Raw genomic sequence first — 19700 nt, 5'->3', positions numbered from 1 at the left:
AAGTGGGTACCTGGAGGAAACTTTGGGGGGTAATGTTAGTCAGGGGCATTTTGCTGATCACATCACCCCCACCTTCGGCCATGATCAAGAAAGTGTGGGGCCCTAACTCCACACCCCCTAGATGCCTTCATGGCTTGTTGCTAAGCACAAAAATCTGTTCCAACATATCAAACTGTCATGAGAATACATAGACTATGTGACCTACAATTTAAAATGATGGTTTAAAAGCACAATGGAAGTATTAAGTTTTGGTATATTTGGCAGAAAAATGTTCTAAAACAAAAATGCGAATTTTGGGAAATGTAACACTATCAAGTTAAAAAAATAATAATGCCAATTTTTGGTGCTATAATATATCAGTATCGGTCACGTGAGATGGATTGATTTAAAATTTTTGGGTGCCTCTCCACTTATGGTAAATTATTGCATTAGTAACAGTGAGACCTAACCTAATTTTTGACATAATCACCACCGTTGTTCTGGCATTTGTCACAGCATGGCACTAAATTTTTGTATGCCAATGGTATATGTGTCTGACACCAAATACTGGAACTATCTCTACCGCAGTGTAGCTGTCAAATCCTTGTCCTGCCAGAAACCTCTTCAGTTGAACAAACAGATGAAAGTCAGTACATGGCAAGGCCAGGGCTGTAGAGGGAGTGGTCCAAGATCTCTCACCTGAAGTAATGCAAAGGGCCCGCCTGTATTCAGCAGTATGGGGGTTGTGCACATTCGATTGGCCTTCTGTGAATCGTCTGACCATACTATCACTCACAACGTCCGGTATGCACACCTCACATGATTGCTTGTGGCTCTGTGCCAAATTCTGAACATGCAAAAATCTGATTACTACACGTAGGCTACATCGCAGTCTGTGGGAGACTGTATGAGAGCTGCAATCTTTAACCTAGAACTGCCCTAACACAGCTGCATTGCAACTGTACCAGATTTCAGCTACATGCCACTTCTTCCTGTCCACATTTGTGTGTCGCACTTTGGCCACTTAGAAAATGCACAATTGTCATTGCTTTGATTTGCTTGCCCTATGACAACCAGATGCTGCATACGTTTGATGACATAAGCCACTGTCAGTGTATCAGACCCCCCTTTTTTACTATGCTTGCCTAACGTAAACTAACCTTATCGGAAATAGTTCGTGGGGCTATCTGTGAATAGTTTGTGGGGCTATTGGTCAGCTACTGTGCATAATGGTTCATGGGGCTATCCGTCAGCTACCCTTGCATAATGTACAATTTGCACAAGTGACTAACACGATAGTAGGTATTTTTCGGTGAAGGAGGAAGGAAACACTGCATGCACATTGATTTGCTTGCCATATTCTGTGTTATGGAAGCGAAGAAAGGAGTCAAAGAAATTACTCTCTATGTGCAAAATTGTGTTGTTTTTTTCGTGTAAAAAGCATAATGGCACCTTGAACTGTGTTCCGCAATACACAATTGGTATGTACGAACCATGCGAAACACGAAATATTCGATTTTAATGTGTTTCCGATATAGTAAACTGTTACTGTCAGTTATACCTAGAGTTGCAAAAAGCTGGCTTATTTGAAGGGACGTTTTTTTTTTCGATAAATAGCCAGCGTTCTTGTAAAAAATCCGGAAATTTTTGGCTTTTTTGGCTTTTTACCAATTACTGCTAACCTACTTCACTGGAAGTTACTGTTTTGAGTTTACAGGTTTGTAGTGACATATTTTGCAACTAGCTAAAATAAATTTACATGATGTAGCAGTAAAGAGGCAGATATTGTCCAATCCCATTGGACAAACATTACATAGTGGTTCAGATACAATTTTAACCCTAGCTTACCGAGGGACAGGGTGCGGGATTGCAGGCACAAAACCTCTATTATTTATATTTTACAACTGTTTGAAAATAAATTACATTCGATTCCTAGGATGTTTAGAAAATTTTTCTTTATTACTTCTGTTTATAAGAACATAAATGTACTTAATGTAATAAAGAGGTAAAATGCACTTGGTGGGCATATCAGGTGCCATCTTTGAATGTGTGTCATTCGAGACACTCATGCCAGTGTACAATTGGTTGGTTATGTTGGTAATTATTTTAATTATCATATTTAATAAACAACTGCATTTCTGCAAACTATAAAACTTTAATAAAAATTATTACGGATAGTCTGAGTTTTAGTGAATGATAAAATATATGTGAGACTCAAGAAATAATTGGTTAATATTTTTTATTATTGATAGTAATTTTTGTAATTATTATAATTAATAAATAACTGCACATACATAATCAAGAAACGAAGCAGTGATTCAACTCTAAAATGGTTTCTTGAAATTTAGTGATAAAAGAAAGTGTGGCCTGTGAGCCACCCCCTGGTATGTAAGTCTCTCGTATAACATGGGTAAGCTAGGGTTAAAACTAAATGTGAAATCCTAATGAGCACATCTGACCATGAAATTGACTTAAAACAGGCTTTTACATGTTTGTGTCTCAATTTAAATGTTGATGTCATAAAATATGAAACAAATGTTAGTATCAAAATATTCTATATTTCGGGAGAATTAAAAATCTTTACTGTTCACATTTTTACAACACATATGCAGAAGTATACGTATTACGTGAATGTGTGTGTATATCCTGTTTAACAGAGCTTCGAGACTGAAGCGACACATGGCTCTTGGAAACCAACCCTTAGGAGTAAATGCAACCTTTCGAACTTAAGGAACATAAGCTGTAAATGTCGCTTGTCACTTGGCCTGTACCGTTTTCTCGGGGAATTTTCAGACCGAAACAAGTGACTTGTGTCACTTGGAAGCAGTAATCCATTCAACCTTTTGAATTGAAATGTGACAATGAGCTAAACATGTCCCTTGCATGTTGTTCGGACGATACTGTTTTCTCAATGGCGTGCAATGTGAATCTTTTGCTTTATACAGAAGAAGTCTGTGTCGCTTATCATCTGTGACTTCAGTCTGAAAGCTCCTTCAATGGTACGCATCATGTTACCTCGGTATTGTTTGTGCATGCGTGGTGGATGCTTGCTTACAGACTGAAGGTGCCCATGTCACTTGTCACTTCAATGTGACCCCTTCTCCCCGCACTGTCATGTGTTGCTTCGGTCTGAATATTCTCTCTACTTAACAACATTGTTAGCTACTTCATCAGAGATTTAAGAATTCATCTAGCCTGTAGATCACAGAGATCAATTGCAAGTACTATTTATGGATAAGGCCTGCTGTTTGATAGAATGTTTCTTTTATAATCATGAATGGGCCTATGGAGTGGAATATAGTAATGCTGTTGCCTTGTAATAATCCTCAGTGGAGGTAGAGTGATCCGGATCTCATTTCAAACTGTAGGTCCACTCCATATTTATTTTATAGTTTTTTTTTTCCATTTGCAGCCAGTCCTATTTGCTTCTACTTCAGTTTTAGTAACAGGGTTTTTCAACCGTCGGGCCGCAAAAGTTCCATTGCACCCAGGGGTTGACGACAAATTTAAAACTAATTTTATATTTGATTTCCATATAAACTTTAAAGATCAGAAATGTATTTATGAGTGAAATTGTTGGGATCAGGGCATCGACTTGTAAGAAATAAATTTGTTGGGCTGTGGTCTCACAAAGTTCGAGAACCACTGCAATAAGCAGCCAAAATGGCTACATTGCTAGTTGTTCCGTGACCAGGTTTAGCGGCCATTTAACCAAATTATACATGATGTACTGGAAAGCCAGAATACACATATATATTACTGAACACACAATTTAATGTCGAGAGATTTGATACTAGATTTTCAAAAGGTAGAGCAGTATTTTCTTTTTGCTTCGTATAACAAATTCAATCATTGAAAATCATATCATACTAATCATACTATTTGGTTCTATTAAAATTGATTGATTGATTAATTTGCTGTTTGAAGTCCACTTGATGCACAGTAAGGCTAATCGGGACTGGACCTACAGTTTAAAGTGGAATCCGAACCACTATGTGCCTCCACTGGGTATCGAACCCGGGACCCATTGATTACAATGCAAGGATGCTACCACTGCACCATAGGGGAGGCTAGCTTCTATTAAAAACCCACACAAAACTACTCTATTTATGTGAATATGCTTATACTACATAGTTATATTTAATAGGCCTACTGAAATATGAAGATAACACTTGGAAAGAACCGCCCATTCAAAAAAGCCGGCTTTCTTGAAAACACTGTTTTTGTCTAGCTACGAATTTCATATTGTAAATTGTATTTTGTATTTAGAAATTAGTGTATTTTACAGTAGGGAGATAAACGAAAACCATGGAAGAGGAAAAATACTACCAACTCGTGTATTTTCATTGATTTGAGACACTTTTGTGAAAAAAAAAAAACCAACCAAGAAAGCCACAAAAAAAAACTCCCGTTTTTTTTCCAACCACTTCCTACTCTAGTTGTACCTCATTGGAAAGCCAGAAGTATCTGCTTTTAGACAAAAGAAGACAAAGACATACTCTTGTCTGTTCTCTATTCAAACAAATATGTAGTTTTTCTTGTTTTTTTTTTTAAATGTAAGTCAAATTCAGTTATGTGTAGCTTCTTGTAAACCTGTCGTAATTTTTTTTTGTGAGAGAAGCTTGTTCATGTGGAGAAATCTCAGCCATGTGTAATGGTGCTGTCATCTGTGGAACAGCCACAATTAATGCTTAATTATGATGTTGGAATCTCGGTAATGATCATACAATGCACATCAAAATTATGACAGTGGAATAAAAATCAAATTTCCATGTCTCATTCTTGCACATTGTGTGAATCGAAAACAGACAGAATTGTTTTTCTTGGCAACCAGTTCCCATGCAGTTTGTCCCAATACTAATAATGCACACGGAGCAAGTGAACTTTTTTGTCAAGCATCACCACCGCTTGCCCTTTAAGCTCTGTGTCCCAGCAGCTTTGACACTAGATATGAGCCAAAACAAAGTGTTGTGCCCAGGAAAGCATTGTAGATATGTTGTAATTTTCTTTTGTCACTCCTGTGTTGACGTTCATGCCATGAATTATTGCCTGAACTTTCATACACCAATAACAACCTTTGTGTGCCTTCTATCCAGGCAGTCCATCTCTCACAATGTCACGTGTTTGTTTGTGCACACAGTATTAAGTGATACTGGTTCAGTGAAGAGATAATTTTGCTGCATGAAAATGGCAAGGTATCATAGTGGTGCAAAAGAAATGATAGTGCCAAGACATACTTCAACCAAGAGAAACAAATGGGTGCTCACAACATAAACCAAAGTGTCAAGTACACAGTGTCCGTTAGCACAGGTATGCAAGGTGTAGTGAGAAGAAAGATACAGGACTTTCATTCTAATTATCCTGTTCTACAGGAGCCATTATGAATAGCATTTTACATTTTTACCTTTCGCTCTTATTTATTGAAAATGTGTTAATGTTTTTAGTCCCCCTCTCTCTCTTAATCAACTCCCAACTCCTTGCTTATTACAAGAGTTGCAGCTGTGAAACAGACCAAGATATGAAAACAATATATCAGGTTGGATATAGCAACACATTAAATGTTGATTTGATTTGATTTAGTTTATTTTACTTTGCGTTTTGTGCCTCTTGGCTAATTTGCGAAGATGGGGATGAGTGATGAAATTGATGAATGGACATTCACAAACAACGAAGCCCGACAGGGATTCAAACCTGGGACCCTTGGCATCGCATCGCAATGTGCTAACCACTCGGCCACAGGGTCGGGCACATTAAATGTTGAATTCACCACCTATACTTCACACAGTGATTAAGTAAATTTTGCGAGATAACACGCAATTTAGATGCATCTTTGTTCAAGATAAAATGTTGTTTGATGAGAAGGCATCTCATGGACAATTTTTTAAATGTAATTTGTATGCTTTGGAATCACTGTTATGCACTTTTCCTTCTGTTTTCCTTTGTTATGAAATTATTGTACACAGCATGCTTTGTATACAGAGAAGACTGTGAAACCACAGGCCATGGCTTTGAATGTTTGGTAAGATCTCTCATCGACTTCATTCAAATCATCCTAATTGCTGCACTCAATCTAGTTATTTAAAATATATGACTTAAAATGATATGGAGAAAATTATGTTCATGTAAAATTGAGTTGAGTTGTTGTTTCAAGTTCACTTTATACACAGGTAGGCTATTCGTGATTGGACCTACAGTTTAATGTGGGATATGAACCACTTTGTGCTTCCGCCAGTATCAGACCTAGCTCCCCTTGATTGAAGGGAGACAATGTTTATACACAGGAAAAAGCTATAAAAATGTGACAAATTGCAGTACATCAGAATATGGCTTCCATTTGGAACATAACAAATATTCTATTTATTATTGTTGATTTTGTGTTTTAAGTCCAATTTATGCACAGTAAGGCTAATTGAGACTGGACCTACAGTTTAAAGTGGGATCCGAACCACTATGAGCCTCCACCGGGTATCAAACCCGGGACCCCTTAATTAAAAGGCGATGACGCTACCACTGTGCCATCGGGGAGGCCCTCTATTTATTATTTTATGTTGCGACAATAGTTTGGATTGGACCAACATAATGCACTTCCACAATTCCCTTACACTGTTTAGCAAAGTGGCAATGCTGTGGAAGTTGCCTGCAACGTGTGGAATCTCTGATTGGCCACACACTGACATATGTCATGCACCTGCTAACCATATTATAATATCTCTGGCCATATTTGAGGTACACAAGTCAAACTATTGGATTTCAATGACATGTTATATCAACAGTGTTTTGTAATTTCAATTGGGGCTTTCAGTGTATTCTCACATTGTAATGTCTTGATGTGAGTTAGGTTGTTTTATTTATATGCATTTCAAGTTTACATGTTTACCTAAAATATCCATTTTCTAAGCATCAAGTAAAGATCTGCATTTGAATTTTTCCACAGAGGTGCAAGAATAATCAAATTTCAAGTACACAAGGTACCCCCTTGAGTGGAGTAATTTAACACATCATGCTACGACGCCGGGGGTCCTGGGTTCAAATTATGGCTGGTGCATGGATTTTTGTGAATGTCTGATTCATCAATTTCATCATATCATCACTCACCCTCATCTTCGCAAGTTAGCCAGTAGTGGCACAAGTGAAGTAAAATAAACCCAATCAATCCAGGTACACAAAATCTCGATATATATTCAGTTGATTATGAACTGTATGGTGTTAAGTTACCCATTCATGAAAATTGGAAGAGAAAACTACATTTTCAGTGAACTTTTCGTTATAATAAGGAAATAGTGTTTAGATTAGCTAATTTCCAGATAATGCTTATTAAAAAATTTATATTTGAAGCTTTCAAATAAGGTATATGTAAATTTTTTCCTCCCACAATTTTACAAGCACACACAAGGGCTGAATATTTTTGACGTGGATAGTAGGAGAGCTGTGTGAAAAATGTTAGCCTTGAACAGGGGCTTTCATTGTATTCTCACATTCTAATAACAAAGAGTGTTATATTGTTTGATTTATGTGGGAAAAGGAGTTAGATTGTTTAATTTATGTGGAAAAGAAATACTCTCTACTAAACTTAGCAAATTAATAGTAAGATTTATTATATTTATTACAGTGCAGTCCACAAAAATGTCTTCAGGAAGGTTGCCCCCAAAGAAGCGTACCAGTGAGGATGAAGCTGAATTTAGTCAAAGGCACAAGGCCCGTAAAAGCTCTAGTGAACCTGAACCATCAACCTCAGATTGTGACAGGTTTTGTGTAAGTGATTTTATGCATTACCCCTATATTGGGTACTAGTTTCATCATTTGATTTTTGTATGTGTTAATTAAAAGAAATTAATTTGTAACAGCTCAGCACATTCTTATATTTTCTCCAGAGAATAATAATAAATAAGAAACATGAAAAAGTTTACTGGCAGGTAGTTGAATTCGAGATCATATTTGCAATGTTTGTTGAGAACTGGCCAGAAAGTAAAATTTCAAGAAGTTTTTTAATAGGTCTGAGCTGATGCTGACTCCAATGTATTGGTATCAGCCGATACGAGTGGTATCGGTAAGTATCATTTGAATTTTTTGGCACAGATACTAGCTGATACTATTTTTTTTTGAGTTGCTAGAAGCGCAGCCAAAACCAAAATTGGTTTCTTTTCAAATGTTTGTTCACCTTTTCCAACTTACCTTTGGTTTTGAAAAGAAAAATGAAAAATAGTTGTGCATATGTTAAATGAACCTGTACTCAAGTTCCCATGAACAGTAAGTACATGACACGAAGATCCATATGCTGATCAAACTCATACTTAAAGTGAAATTATCCCCTTAGGAGTTCGCTGCTTCTGTTTACTTCTCTTCGAAGTTTACCAGGCTTTGTTCGTACAGATGCGGTCTCATGTAACAATAGTTCCTAAAGCCAATGAGACACCTGTGGGTAGTCCTTGTACTTTCTTTGGTGTTTGCAGACATCTTTCTCTTTAGAGACTTCTCGCATTCAAAAAGGTCATTGCCCATGAAAGTGGTCAACGTGTCACAGACATCGTACATAGCATTTTCCTGGAAATTCAAATACCTGAGCTAATCACCCTTTTCCTTTCTAACTTTAGACTTGTTTGTCCCAACCTGGATAACTGGGTTTCCGTAGATGTGTTTTGGCACAGGCAACATGGCAGGGTAATAATTTTCTTTGAATGACAGATGATGGCAATTATTTTATGGAACGTGTAGTGATGGGTTTGAATTTCCTTCCACGCCAAGCAATAGAATTATGCATTTTTAATTTTTTTTTATAGAAATAATTGCCGAAAGTATATACTGAGGGTGGATCAAATGAAAATGGAACAGGGGCCACAGAATGAAATCAACAAGGTTTATTTCAAATGTAATCTCCTAAATTACACAAGCACTTGTCCCATTTTTTCACCAAGTGGTGAATACCCTGCTTGTAGGACTCCTTTGGCTGAGATCGAAACCAGTTGTGAACATTGTCCATGACTCCATTGTCCGAGTGGAAGCGCCGATCCTTCAATGCCTTTTTTAACAGACCAAAGGTATGGAAGTTGCATGGCAATATATCAGAGCTATACAGTGGGTGTTCCAACACTGTCCACCCAAACATTGCCAACTTGTTCTTTGTAACAGCTGACATATGTGGCAGTGCATTGTCATGCAGCAAAACCACTCCAGAGGACAACAGGCCAGGCTGTTTGGCCTTGATTGCTACTCGGACGATACTGCTGCCCAACTGCCTATGCATATCATGTGCTCATGCACGACTATCTAGGGTGAGTCTATTATGCACTAGGGATTTCCTTCTTTACCTCCTGCTCTACCTCTACACAGGGTTGTCACCACACACACACACACATAAATAGAACCCAATACATCCACTGTTCCGTTTTCATTTGATCCACCCTAATATATCGAAAGCAAAGTCCCGTCAGAATATCACTGTACTGAAGTCAATCGCCTGATATAAAAGCAAGGGACTGGTAAGTTTTATTCTCTCCTTACATTTTGTTTACTAATTTTAATTCTCATTGTTAAAGGACAAAAAGAGACTAGATTGGTTTTACATTACAGCTTTACTGTTAGTTTTAGACATCGTGCCCAAGGTTGGTAAATCACCAATTATTCTTGTGTTCACATATGATTTAATGTTAGTTTGGGAAGAGTGATCCCTTAGTTTTAGAAATTTCATCACATCATCACTCATCCCCATCCTTGCAAATTAGCCAAAAGTGGCACAAGAAGCAAAGTAAAATAAAGCAAATCAATCAATAAAAGCCCTTAGTTTTAGAGGTGGTTGAGGAGGCATGATCCTATTTTTCAACATGGGGGGAGGGGAGGAGATGACGACGACACGATTGCCTCACTCTTAGCTTATCTTATTATTTTTCTTATATTTGAAACATTTGACCGATTGTCACTGATTTAAAAAAAGGAGTGTAAAGTTGAGATGCATCGTTGCAACAGAGCTTCGTTTGGTGGGTTAATTTTTTCATTACCCCTTGTCAGAAATGCATACATATAAAATGTAATAATAATAATAATAATCTCTCTCTCTCTCTCTCTCTCTCACACACACACACACACACACAAAATGATATATATAAAAATGGATAAAAGCAAGGAGGGCCAAAAGGGCTAAATAAAAATCAAAGAAGGAGAAAGGAAACACTCGCCGGACAGTGGAAAAATTCAGAATTTTCGTTAACTTTGTCGTAGCATCCTCGGTGTGAGAAGAAAGAGACGGAACCGGAAGTTGGGGCCAAGCAGAGTTGCCAGGTCCCCATCGAAGAAGCGGCGGTGTGTAAAATGAAAAAAAAAACCCACTGTTTCGTCACCAGGCTCATCGAAAACAGTGAGTGGGTGGGATGGGTTGAATTGGGAGGGGGGAGGGTGGAATGAGGTGGACACGTTACTGGTTGGCCTTGTTCAGGCCAGGTGGAGTGGTTGCACTCATGGCCGATATATAGGCTCTGTCCCATCTTTTGCAAACAGAAGTGTTGACTGGTTGGGGTAGGAGATGGATGATTGCTACCTGGAAGCAGTCGTCGTAACGGATGGTGTGGGGGTTGGAGTGGACCTCGACACTGAAGTCCAGGTTGTGGGTGGAGGAGTGGTGGTTATTGATGCGGAGGTTAAGGGCAGTTGATGTTTCCCCCAGGTAAAAATCACCACAGATGTTGCAGGTGAGGATGTAGATCAGATTTGAGGCATGGCAGGTCCCTTTGGAATGGAGGGTAAGTTTGCCAGCGGCCGTGTGCACCTGAAAGGTGTGAGAGGTGATGAGGATGGGGCAGGTTTTACACCTAGGGCAGTTCCATTTATGTTCAGGGGGGGGGGGGGTTATTGGTTGTGTGGTGAAGGAGTGTTGTGGACCAGGATGTTTTGGAGGGTGGGGGACGTTTGAAAACACCACTGGGCTTGTCGGGAAATATGTTTTTGGTTTCAGGATCACTGTGGAGAATTGGGAGAAGAGAGTGTAGTGTGTGCCTGATTTTGTTGAGGTGGGGATGATATTGGGTGATGAGTGCAGGTGGTTTGGTGGTAGCAGGTTTCTTGGTGGTAGTGGTGTGTGAGGCAGCTCGCGATATTTGTTTGGTGACCAGGATGGAGGGATATCCACGGTTGACCAGGGCTTGGTGTAGGCGGAGGTTATAATTCTGGCGGGAGGTGGGTGAAGTGTCCAGGTGCTGTCCCCTGAGGGCCAGAGAGAATGGAATGGCTTTTTTGGTGTGGAATGGGTGGGATCTGGAGAAGTGTAGGTATTGCATGTGGTTGGTGGGTTTTATGTGGACAGGTGGTCAGGTGTCCTCCCTCGATGTGCAAGTACACATCCAGGTGATCTGGTTGGGTTAGGTTAGGTTTGTCCAGGTGAATTTTATGGAACAGAAGCGATCAAGATATATGAATAGGATGAGAAAACGTGCCTGAAGGGTGGATAAATACAAATGATGAAGACAGTAAACACTTACCACAGGAAAAGAAATACGTTGATATTTCGTGACCTAGGTCACATTGTCATCGGAGACGAAAGAGGTGCACATATTCACGAAGCATAGGAACACAGAATACTAACTGTAGTGTTGGTACAATGTTGCTGGAGAAAGTTAGAAGATAGGAAGCAAATGTGAGGTACTTTCACCAATGTTTACTGCACAGGGTGGGTGGTGTCGGGAGAGAGGGGAAAGGGTTATTGGTTGGCTAGGTTGAGTTGGACCTGTGAGCTGAGGTGCAACAAACCCAGGTGCAAGACCTGCCCCATACTCCTCACTTTCCCACCCTCCTGATCCCCACAGCCACAGGTGATTTCACCCTTCACCCCAAGGGCACCTGCCACTCATGCAACCTGATTTACACCCTCATCTGCCAAATCTGTGGGAACTTCTACCTGGGCAAAACCTCCACTCCCTTGAACCTAAGGATCAATAATCACAATTCTTCCACCCAAAACTCTTTCACAGTTGCCATCCACACCAACAGCCATAATACCACCTTCAACAACTGTTTCCATGTTGCCATTATCCATCTTTTACCCCCCACACCCCTTCCCCCACACAGACACTTTTTTCACAGGCAATGGGAAAGGGCCTATATATCAGACATGCATGCCACTATACTAGGGATGGCCAGATCCGGATCCTCGCGGATCCGAAATCCGGATCCGGTTGGTTCCGGATCCAGAACTTTCGGATCCGGATCCAGAATTTTCGGATCCGGATCCGTTTTGCCATCCCACATGCGCTTCTTGGGAAAGTAAGAATGTGCTTATAACATATTGTTACCCGCTAATATATATATATATATATATATATATATATATATATATATATATATACACACACATACATACACATATATATATGTGTATATATACAGGGTGTCGCAAAACTCTTTCAACAACGCTTGGGTGCTGGTAGATATCACAAAAACAAGTAACTTTTCCCTATGAAGTTTATCTCGAAAGCGCTTAGTTTCTGCGCTATAAGCGCTTAAAATCTATCCTGTACGTATGCAACCCAACACAGCAAACGCTTGCTCTGACATAACTACCAGGGGCCCGTGGCAGGGTTGCCACTAGCGTTCCTCATTAGGAGAGACGACTTGAGAACAACAACTTGAGAGTCTTGCCTGAGCAAAATCCAAAACATTAATTATACTTGCGATGTTGTACAATCATTGACAGTATTTATAAACTGACCAAGACAAATAATGGGCAGACTGAAATTCAATATTGCTTACTCATTCTAAAATATCTCCATAATTGATCGATTGATTTGGTTTATTTTAATTTGCTTCTCTGCCACCTTTGGCTAATTGCGAAGATGAGGATGATATGATGAAATAACAAATGACACCAATGTCTAGGCCAGGATTTAAACCCGAGACACCTGGCGCCTTAGCGATCTTTGCTAACAACATCTCCACGGAGTGTTTCGTGTATCATGCAATATCAACAATTGCAAGGGACATGTGAGATAGGGGAAATTCACGAACGAACAAATGTAAATAATGTGCAAATGTGCAATACAAGTGCCCTTTACAGTTCAGCGCTTGATATAAGTATGCATTTCTTGGCTTTGGTTCTTAATAAGCACTAGTTTTAATGTGTGAATTTATTCATGTCTAAACGACGTTTTTCATTAAATTGAAAGTCGGCCCCCGTAGCGGTGTGGTTAGAACATCGCGCTACGATGCCAGAGGATTCAAATCCCGGCTTGGGTATGAATGTTTGTGAGTGTCATTCATCATAACATCACTCATCCCCAGCTTCGCAACTTAGCCAAAAGTGGCACAAAAAGTGAAATAAGATAAAGCAAATCAATCGATCAATGAATTATTCAATCATTAAATTAAAAGAGCCTTGCAATTATTTCCTTATGATTGATTGATTGGGTGTTTTAAGTCCACTTTATGCACAGTAAGGCTAATTGGGACTGGACCTACAGTTTAAAGTGGGATCCGAACCACTTTGTGCCTCCACAGGGTATCGAACCCGGGACCTTCTGATTACAAAGCGACGACGCTACCACTGCGCCATCGGGGAGTCCTAATGAGACGAACACGATTAGTAATAACGCTAGCACAGATAGGAATAATTTTAAAATACATTGTAATAACATTACAGTCAGCGTGTTCGGAACGAGGCAGCAAACACATCATGTTTACATTTGTTCGTTCGTGGATTTCCCCTATCTCACGTGTCCCTTGCAATGTTGATATTGCATAATACACGAAACACTCCGTGGTGGTGATGTTAGCAAAGATCGCTAAGGCGCCAGGTGTCTCGGGTTTAAATCCTGGCCTAGACATTGGTGTCATTTGTTATTTCATCATATCATCCTCATCTTCACGATTAGCCAAAGGTGGCAGAGAAGCAAATTAAAATAAACCAAATCAATCGATCAATTAAGGAGATATTTTAGAATGAGTAAGTAATCTTGAATTTCAGTTTGCCCATTATTTGTCTTGGTCAGTTTATAAATACTGTCAATGATTGTACAACATCGCAAGTATCATTAATGTTTTGCATTTTGCTCAGGCAAGACTCTCAAGTTGTTGCTTTCAAGTCGTCTCTCCTAACGAGGAACGCTAGTGGCAACCCTGCCACGGGCCCCTGGTAGTTATGTCAGAGCAAGCGTTTGCTGTGTTGGTTTGCATACGTACAGGATAGATTTTAAGCACTTATAGCGCAGAAACTAAGCGCTTTCGAGATAACCTTTATAGGGAAAAGTTACTTGTTTTTATGATATTTACCAGCACCCAAGCGTTGTTGAAAGAGTTTTGCGACACCCTGTGTATATATATATATATATATATATATATATATATATATATATATATATATATATATATATATATAGTGCGTGCGCGTGCGCGATTTGTAATTAATTAATACAAGGGAGGTCTAAGTCTCCCCCTCCGATTTGCATGAAACTTGGCAGGTGTATAGAGGTCCCCCCTCAAATGTCAAGATGAGGAGAAATTGAAGTGGGGATCTGACCCCGAAACCACCCTAAATATGGCATAGGAAGAAACAGGGGGCATAGGGCCTCTCTATACACCTGTCAAATTTCATGGAAATCGGATGGGGACACAGGGGTCAGATGATCCCCACGTCAATTTGTCCTCATCTTGAAATTTGAGAAGGGGTTTGCCCCCTAAAAAAGTTTTTTTAGCCGAAACAAAAAAACACGTATTTCTTCCTTTGGGCCCCTCTATACACCTGCGAAGTTTCATGAAAATCGGAGGGGGACACAGGTGTCAGATCCCCACTTCAATTTTTCCTCATCTTGACAATTGAGTGGGTTTTGCCCTGTAAAACCGTTTTTTTAGCTGAAACAAAAAAACACGTATTTCTTCCTTTGGGCCCCACTATACACCTGCCAAGTTTCATGGAAATCGGAGGGGGACACATAGGTCAAATGCCCACTTAAATTTGTCCTCATATTGACATTTGAGGGGGGTTGCCCCCTAAAATAGTTTTTTAGCCGAAACAAAACAAACACGTATTTCTTCATTTGGGCCCGCTTATACACACCTGCCAAGTATAATGGAAATTGGAGGGGGACACAGTGGTCAGATCCTCACTTCAATTTATCCTCATCTTGACATTTGAGGGGGTTTTGCCCTGTAAACCTGTTTTTTAGCTGAAACAAAAAAACACGTATTTCTTCCATTGGGCCCCACTATACACCTGCCAAGTTTCATGGAAATCGGAGGGACACAGGGGTCAGATCCTCACTTCAGTTTGTCCTCATCTTGACATTTGAGGGGGTTTTGCCCCCTAAAACCGTTTTTTAGGTGAAACAAAAAAAAACACGTATTTCTTTCTTTGGGCCCGTTCATACACACACCTGCCAAGTATCATGGAAATCGGAGGGGCACAGTGGTCAGATCCTCACTTCAATTTGTCCTCATCTTGACATTTGACGGGGTTTTGCCCCCTAAAAACGTTTGTAGCTGAAACGAAAAAACACGTATTTCTTCCGTTGGGCCCCACTATACACCTGCCAATTTTCATGGAAATCGGAGGGACACAGGGGCCAGATCCTCACTTCAATTTGTTTTCATCTTGACATTTGAGGGGGTCTTGCCCCCTAAAAACGTTTTTTAGCTGAAACAAAAAAACACGTATTTTTTCATTTGGGCCCCACTATACGCCTGCCAAGTTTCATGGAAATTGGAGGGGGACACTTAGATAACCTCGCTTGTTAGTCTTACACTTTGTAATTATATAACACTGCATATATTATAATGTTCTATTTTAATTTGTAAAACTGTAACTGTAGAACAATTGTATAATTTTTGTATAAAATTTCTATTTTTTTATATGTGTTAAAGGTTTCATCCTGGAGTGGAATGTCTCACATTTATGTGTGTTTTCATTTCCAGTACATTCGAATGATTACATATTCATTTCAATGGCATTTACAAAATCACCTCTGACATTTTATGTTAAACAAGTAAGATTTTTTTTGTGCACAAGTGTGTTAGCCGATGTGTAGCAAAGTATTTTAGGAACAACACTTGAAAAAAATTCTTGTAGGACTAACTAATGAAAAATTTCTTTGTAATCGAAGATCATAATACCTTTTAAGGTGTGGTAATATTATAATGGGATTGAGATATGAAACTCTCGGATCCGGATCCGGATTTTCGGATCCGGATCCAGATTCGAAACTTTCAGACCCAGATCCGGATCCGAAATTTTTGGATCGGGAACTCTCGGATCCGGTTCCAGATCCGGAACTTTCGGATCTGGATCCAGATCCGGAACTTTCGGATCTGGATCCAGATCTGGAACTTTCGGATCTGGATCCAGATCCGGAACTTTCGGATCCGGATCCAGATCTGGAACTTTCAGATCCGGATCCAGATCTGGAACTTTCGGATCCGGATCCAGATCCGGATTTTTCGGATCCGGATCCGTTTGGCCATCCCTACACTATACCCCAGACTCTACCTAGCCAACCAATAATCCTTTCCCCTCTTCCCGAAACCATGCAGTAAACACTGGTGAAAGTAACTTTGTTTTCTATCTATATATAATAGCCTTTGTTATTTTAAATTGAAATTATACAAGTATCGTTATCTGTGGGAAATCAGTGAGACTCTTGGTATCGGCTCAGCCTTAGTTTTTTATGAATGGAATGAATGGTGTAATTCGGGCATGTCCAACTTCAATCAAGTAGTGATCTACTTTTTATTGTCACAACAGGCAGTGAGCTACTATTAATGGTTAAGCACCGTAGGGAAAATATACAAGTAACAAAATAAGTAATAAGATAAAAGTAATATGAGTTGAAATGAAATGGCTTACCTTTTGGTTAGTGAGACGTCTGAGCCTGCATGTCATTCACTAGTCTTTGGAAGTCAATCGAGTATTCAGTGAAGGCCAGTTTTAGGGAATCCTCGAGATGCTCATCTGTCATGTTGGAACGTTGTTTACTCTTCGTCATTTTTAGGTAATAGAATGCCGATTCACAGCAATATGTTGAACCGAAATATGAGTGCACAATTTCACTGCATCTTCTCATATTGGGGATTTTTTCTCTGGGTACGAACTTCCGAAACTATTCTTCTTCAGCGTGACTCTTGAGAAATATGTCATTTTTTAGTTTTGATATTTCATCCTCGAGGGATGGCTGACTCATTGTGTAGTTTTCACTGATAACAGCTGCAAATTCAAATCTGATTTGAATGGGAATGACAAGTATTCCTCAACTACGCTAATTTTGTTGAAGTCACGAAATCTGTTTTTGAACTCTTGGATAACCAAATCTATTTCATTCACATATTTATCTATACAAGCAACAAAGTCGGGATATTTTTCCAGATGGTCCTACATGTTAGGAAAGTGATCAAAAATGTTATTAGTTAAATCAGTCAACATTAGTTCGAATTTGCTTTTGTATGATGAAACTGTACTCATCATTTCAGCAATGCATTTCTTTTTGCCTTGTAGTGCAAGGTTCGTTTAACTTAATTTACCTGTAAAGTTGGCTAGAAATGCCCCACAGCATTTTCTAATTCTGGTTTCTCATCTCCCCACTCCTTCAAAAAAAGACTTAATTTCACTCAGCAAACTATTAAATAGCCACCTTTGAAGTGATTTACCACGAATAGAATTAGCTATTTTAAAAGCTACATAGTTTAGTAGTTTTATAAATGTAATCTGCCCGTTCCCCAAAAACATTCCTGCCGCTCTGTCTCCCCACTAATTGTTCTGACTTCACCACTGTCGACAAACTCTTGAAAAACAACTGTACCCTGAATATTCTTATTTATGATGTTGTTAATGCAGTCAGAATTTGCCACATTCAAGTCCTAAGAAACCAGGATCAGATAATCTCTTTCAAATTGAAATACGTAGTGATACACCCACCACCAATAAGTGGCTTTCCCAGTGATTTCTGAAGAGATTTCCACACTGCCATGTGTCGGAACATTTTGTTTTGTTATCAGAGGTCAACATAGGGAAAGGCCAAAATTTCCAGTGCTTCAATGCGAGAATGGATAAGTTTGGACCTACGGAATCATGAGGTGATGGTGAAACCGAGCAGGGGCGAATGTGAATCCTATACTTTTTTTTTATTTGTTTTGTACTGTTTGCTGTTGCTAAGTACCGTCAAGAGCAACAGAATCCATGTACAGACCAGTATTTATTTTAACACTGACAAATTTAAGAATGGCGATCCTGACATATCGAATATCAACATTGATATTATCCATATCGATGTAGATATTTTAATGATATTGATGCTTCAATATTTTAAAAATATTGACTTGATTTCGAAATATCACGCAGCCCTAGGTGCAAGACCACCTCGACACAATCTTGCTCAAGTTGAAAGCCTGGACCCTGACTGCAGGCAGGTACTGTGATAACATGCAGTCATAGTTTTGTCAATGTTTAATATTCTCACAACCAAGCTCATGCATAATTCACTCCCTCACACTTCAGAAATTGTAAATAAACATTGGTGAAACATGTAGAGCCTTAAATTACCCAGCATCCGAGATTTGCATACATAGGAACCTCTCATGGCAACAGGTTAAGCCAACAAATGCACCCTTAACATGATATATTGGTGATAAAATTCAAAATGTTACCACTGATTGCAATAAATTGTCATGGACTCAGTTCTGGTTTCAGTAATTATGAATATATTCTAAATTGTTCCAATTTCTTGTATTACAGCCACCTAGAGCAGGGATTGTAAAGAGAGTCCACATGAAGAATTTCATGTGTCATGATTCACTGGAAATAAAATTTAATTCATGCATCAATTTCATAATTGGAAGAAATGGCAGTGGGAAAAGTGCCATAATGACTGCTATTATTGTGGGGTTAGGTGGGAAAGCAAGTACCACAAACAGAGGAACTTCTTTGAAAGGTAAGTTACTTTTATATAAATCAAAATATACGAGGGGGTATCAAAAAGTTTTGCCTGTTGAGCTATAATTTGTGTAATAATGGAAAGATTGAAACAATGAACATACATATAGTTTGCCTGTAGTGTCTTCTACTCAGAGTTACCCTTTCACACAATTGCCATCATGTTCGATGCATTTGAGGGAGCGTTTTATCCAGCCCTCAAAACCAGTTTGGAAAAATTCCACAGAACATTCCCAGCCCTACTGTTCAGAGCTGTTATAACCTCCTGGAGGTCATCGAATCTCATGCCACGAGGCACAGACTTAGCTCAGACTTTATGGTATCCCAAACTCTCAATCATTGCATGTTCTGACCCATAGAACATGTGCACTGCATCAGAAATTTCCTGGATGGTGATGCGTCTTATCCTCTCGAATGAGCTCATCATCCCTGTGGTGGTTGTCGTCGGTCAATGACGTTGATCATCTGCCACTCCTTGTCATGTCCACACTTTCATTTTCTCCCACTTTGAACTTTCTTATTCTCCCATGTGCATTGCAAAAATCTAGGAAGATCCATACCCCCAAAAATTCTTGTTTTACACATTTATTTCTATTTACCCAGACTTTTATTGATTCATAAAAATAAATTGAACAAAACATGAAAATCATACTCTTGCAACTGTGAACGTTGGTTTTTCAAGGAATTTTTCATTTCTTAAGCACAGAATGTGTTTAAATTCCCCAAAAAGCTTCCCAAATTACATGGTTATGCCAAATTTTCATTATTTTGCCATTTTGAATGCATGAAAAATATGTTTTGAACATGTCACCATGCACTATGTAAACAC

The 19700-nt window shown here is 39.1% G+C and overlaps 1 protein-coding gene across 3 annotated transcripts in view; it reads left to right on the top strand.

Annotated features, from left to right (window-relative positions):
- Window positions 1-19700, top strand: part of LOC145984214 (structural maintenance of chromosomes protein 6-like) — a 231437-nt gene that overhangs the window by 13247 nt on the left and 198490 nt on the right. For all 3 annotated transcript variants that reach the window (XM_083117767.1, XM_083117766.1, XM_083117765.1), the window contains exons 2-3: window positions 7589-7731; window positions 18674-18869. In XM_083117767.1, coding sequence (XP_082973893.1) covers window positions 7603-7731; window positions 18674-18869 — 325 coding nt within the window. In that variant the 5' untranslated portion in view covers window positions 7589-7602. The remainder of the gene's footprint in view (window positions 1-7588; window positions 7732-18673; window positions 18870-19700) is intronic.

Source organism: Lepisma saccharinum, chromosome 2 (assembly GCF_977018435.1).
Source record: "Lepisma saccharinum chromosome 2, izLepSacc3.1, whole genome shotgun sequence".
Classification (NCBI taxonomy): domain Eukaryota; kingdom Metazoa; phylum Arthropoda; class Insecta; order Zygentoma; family Lepismatidae; genus Lepisma; species Lepisma saccharinum.
The sequence above is the reverse complement of the archived record's forward strand: the minus strand, read 5'-3'. Positions and strand labels throughout refer to the sequence as shown.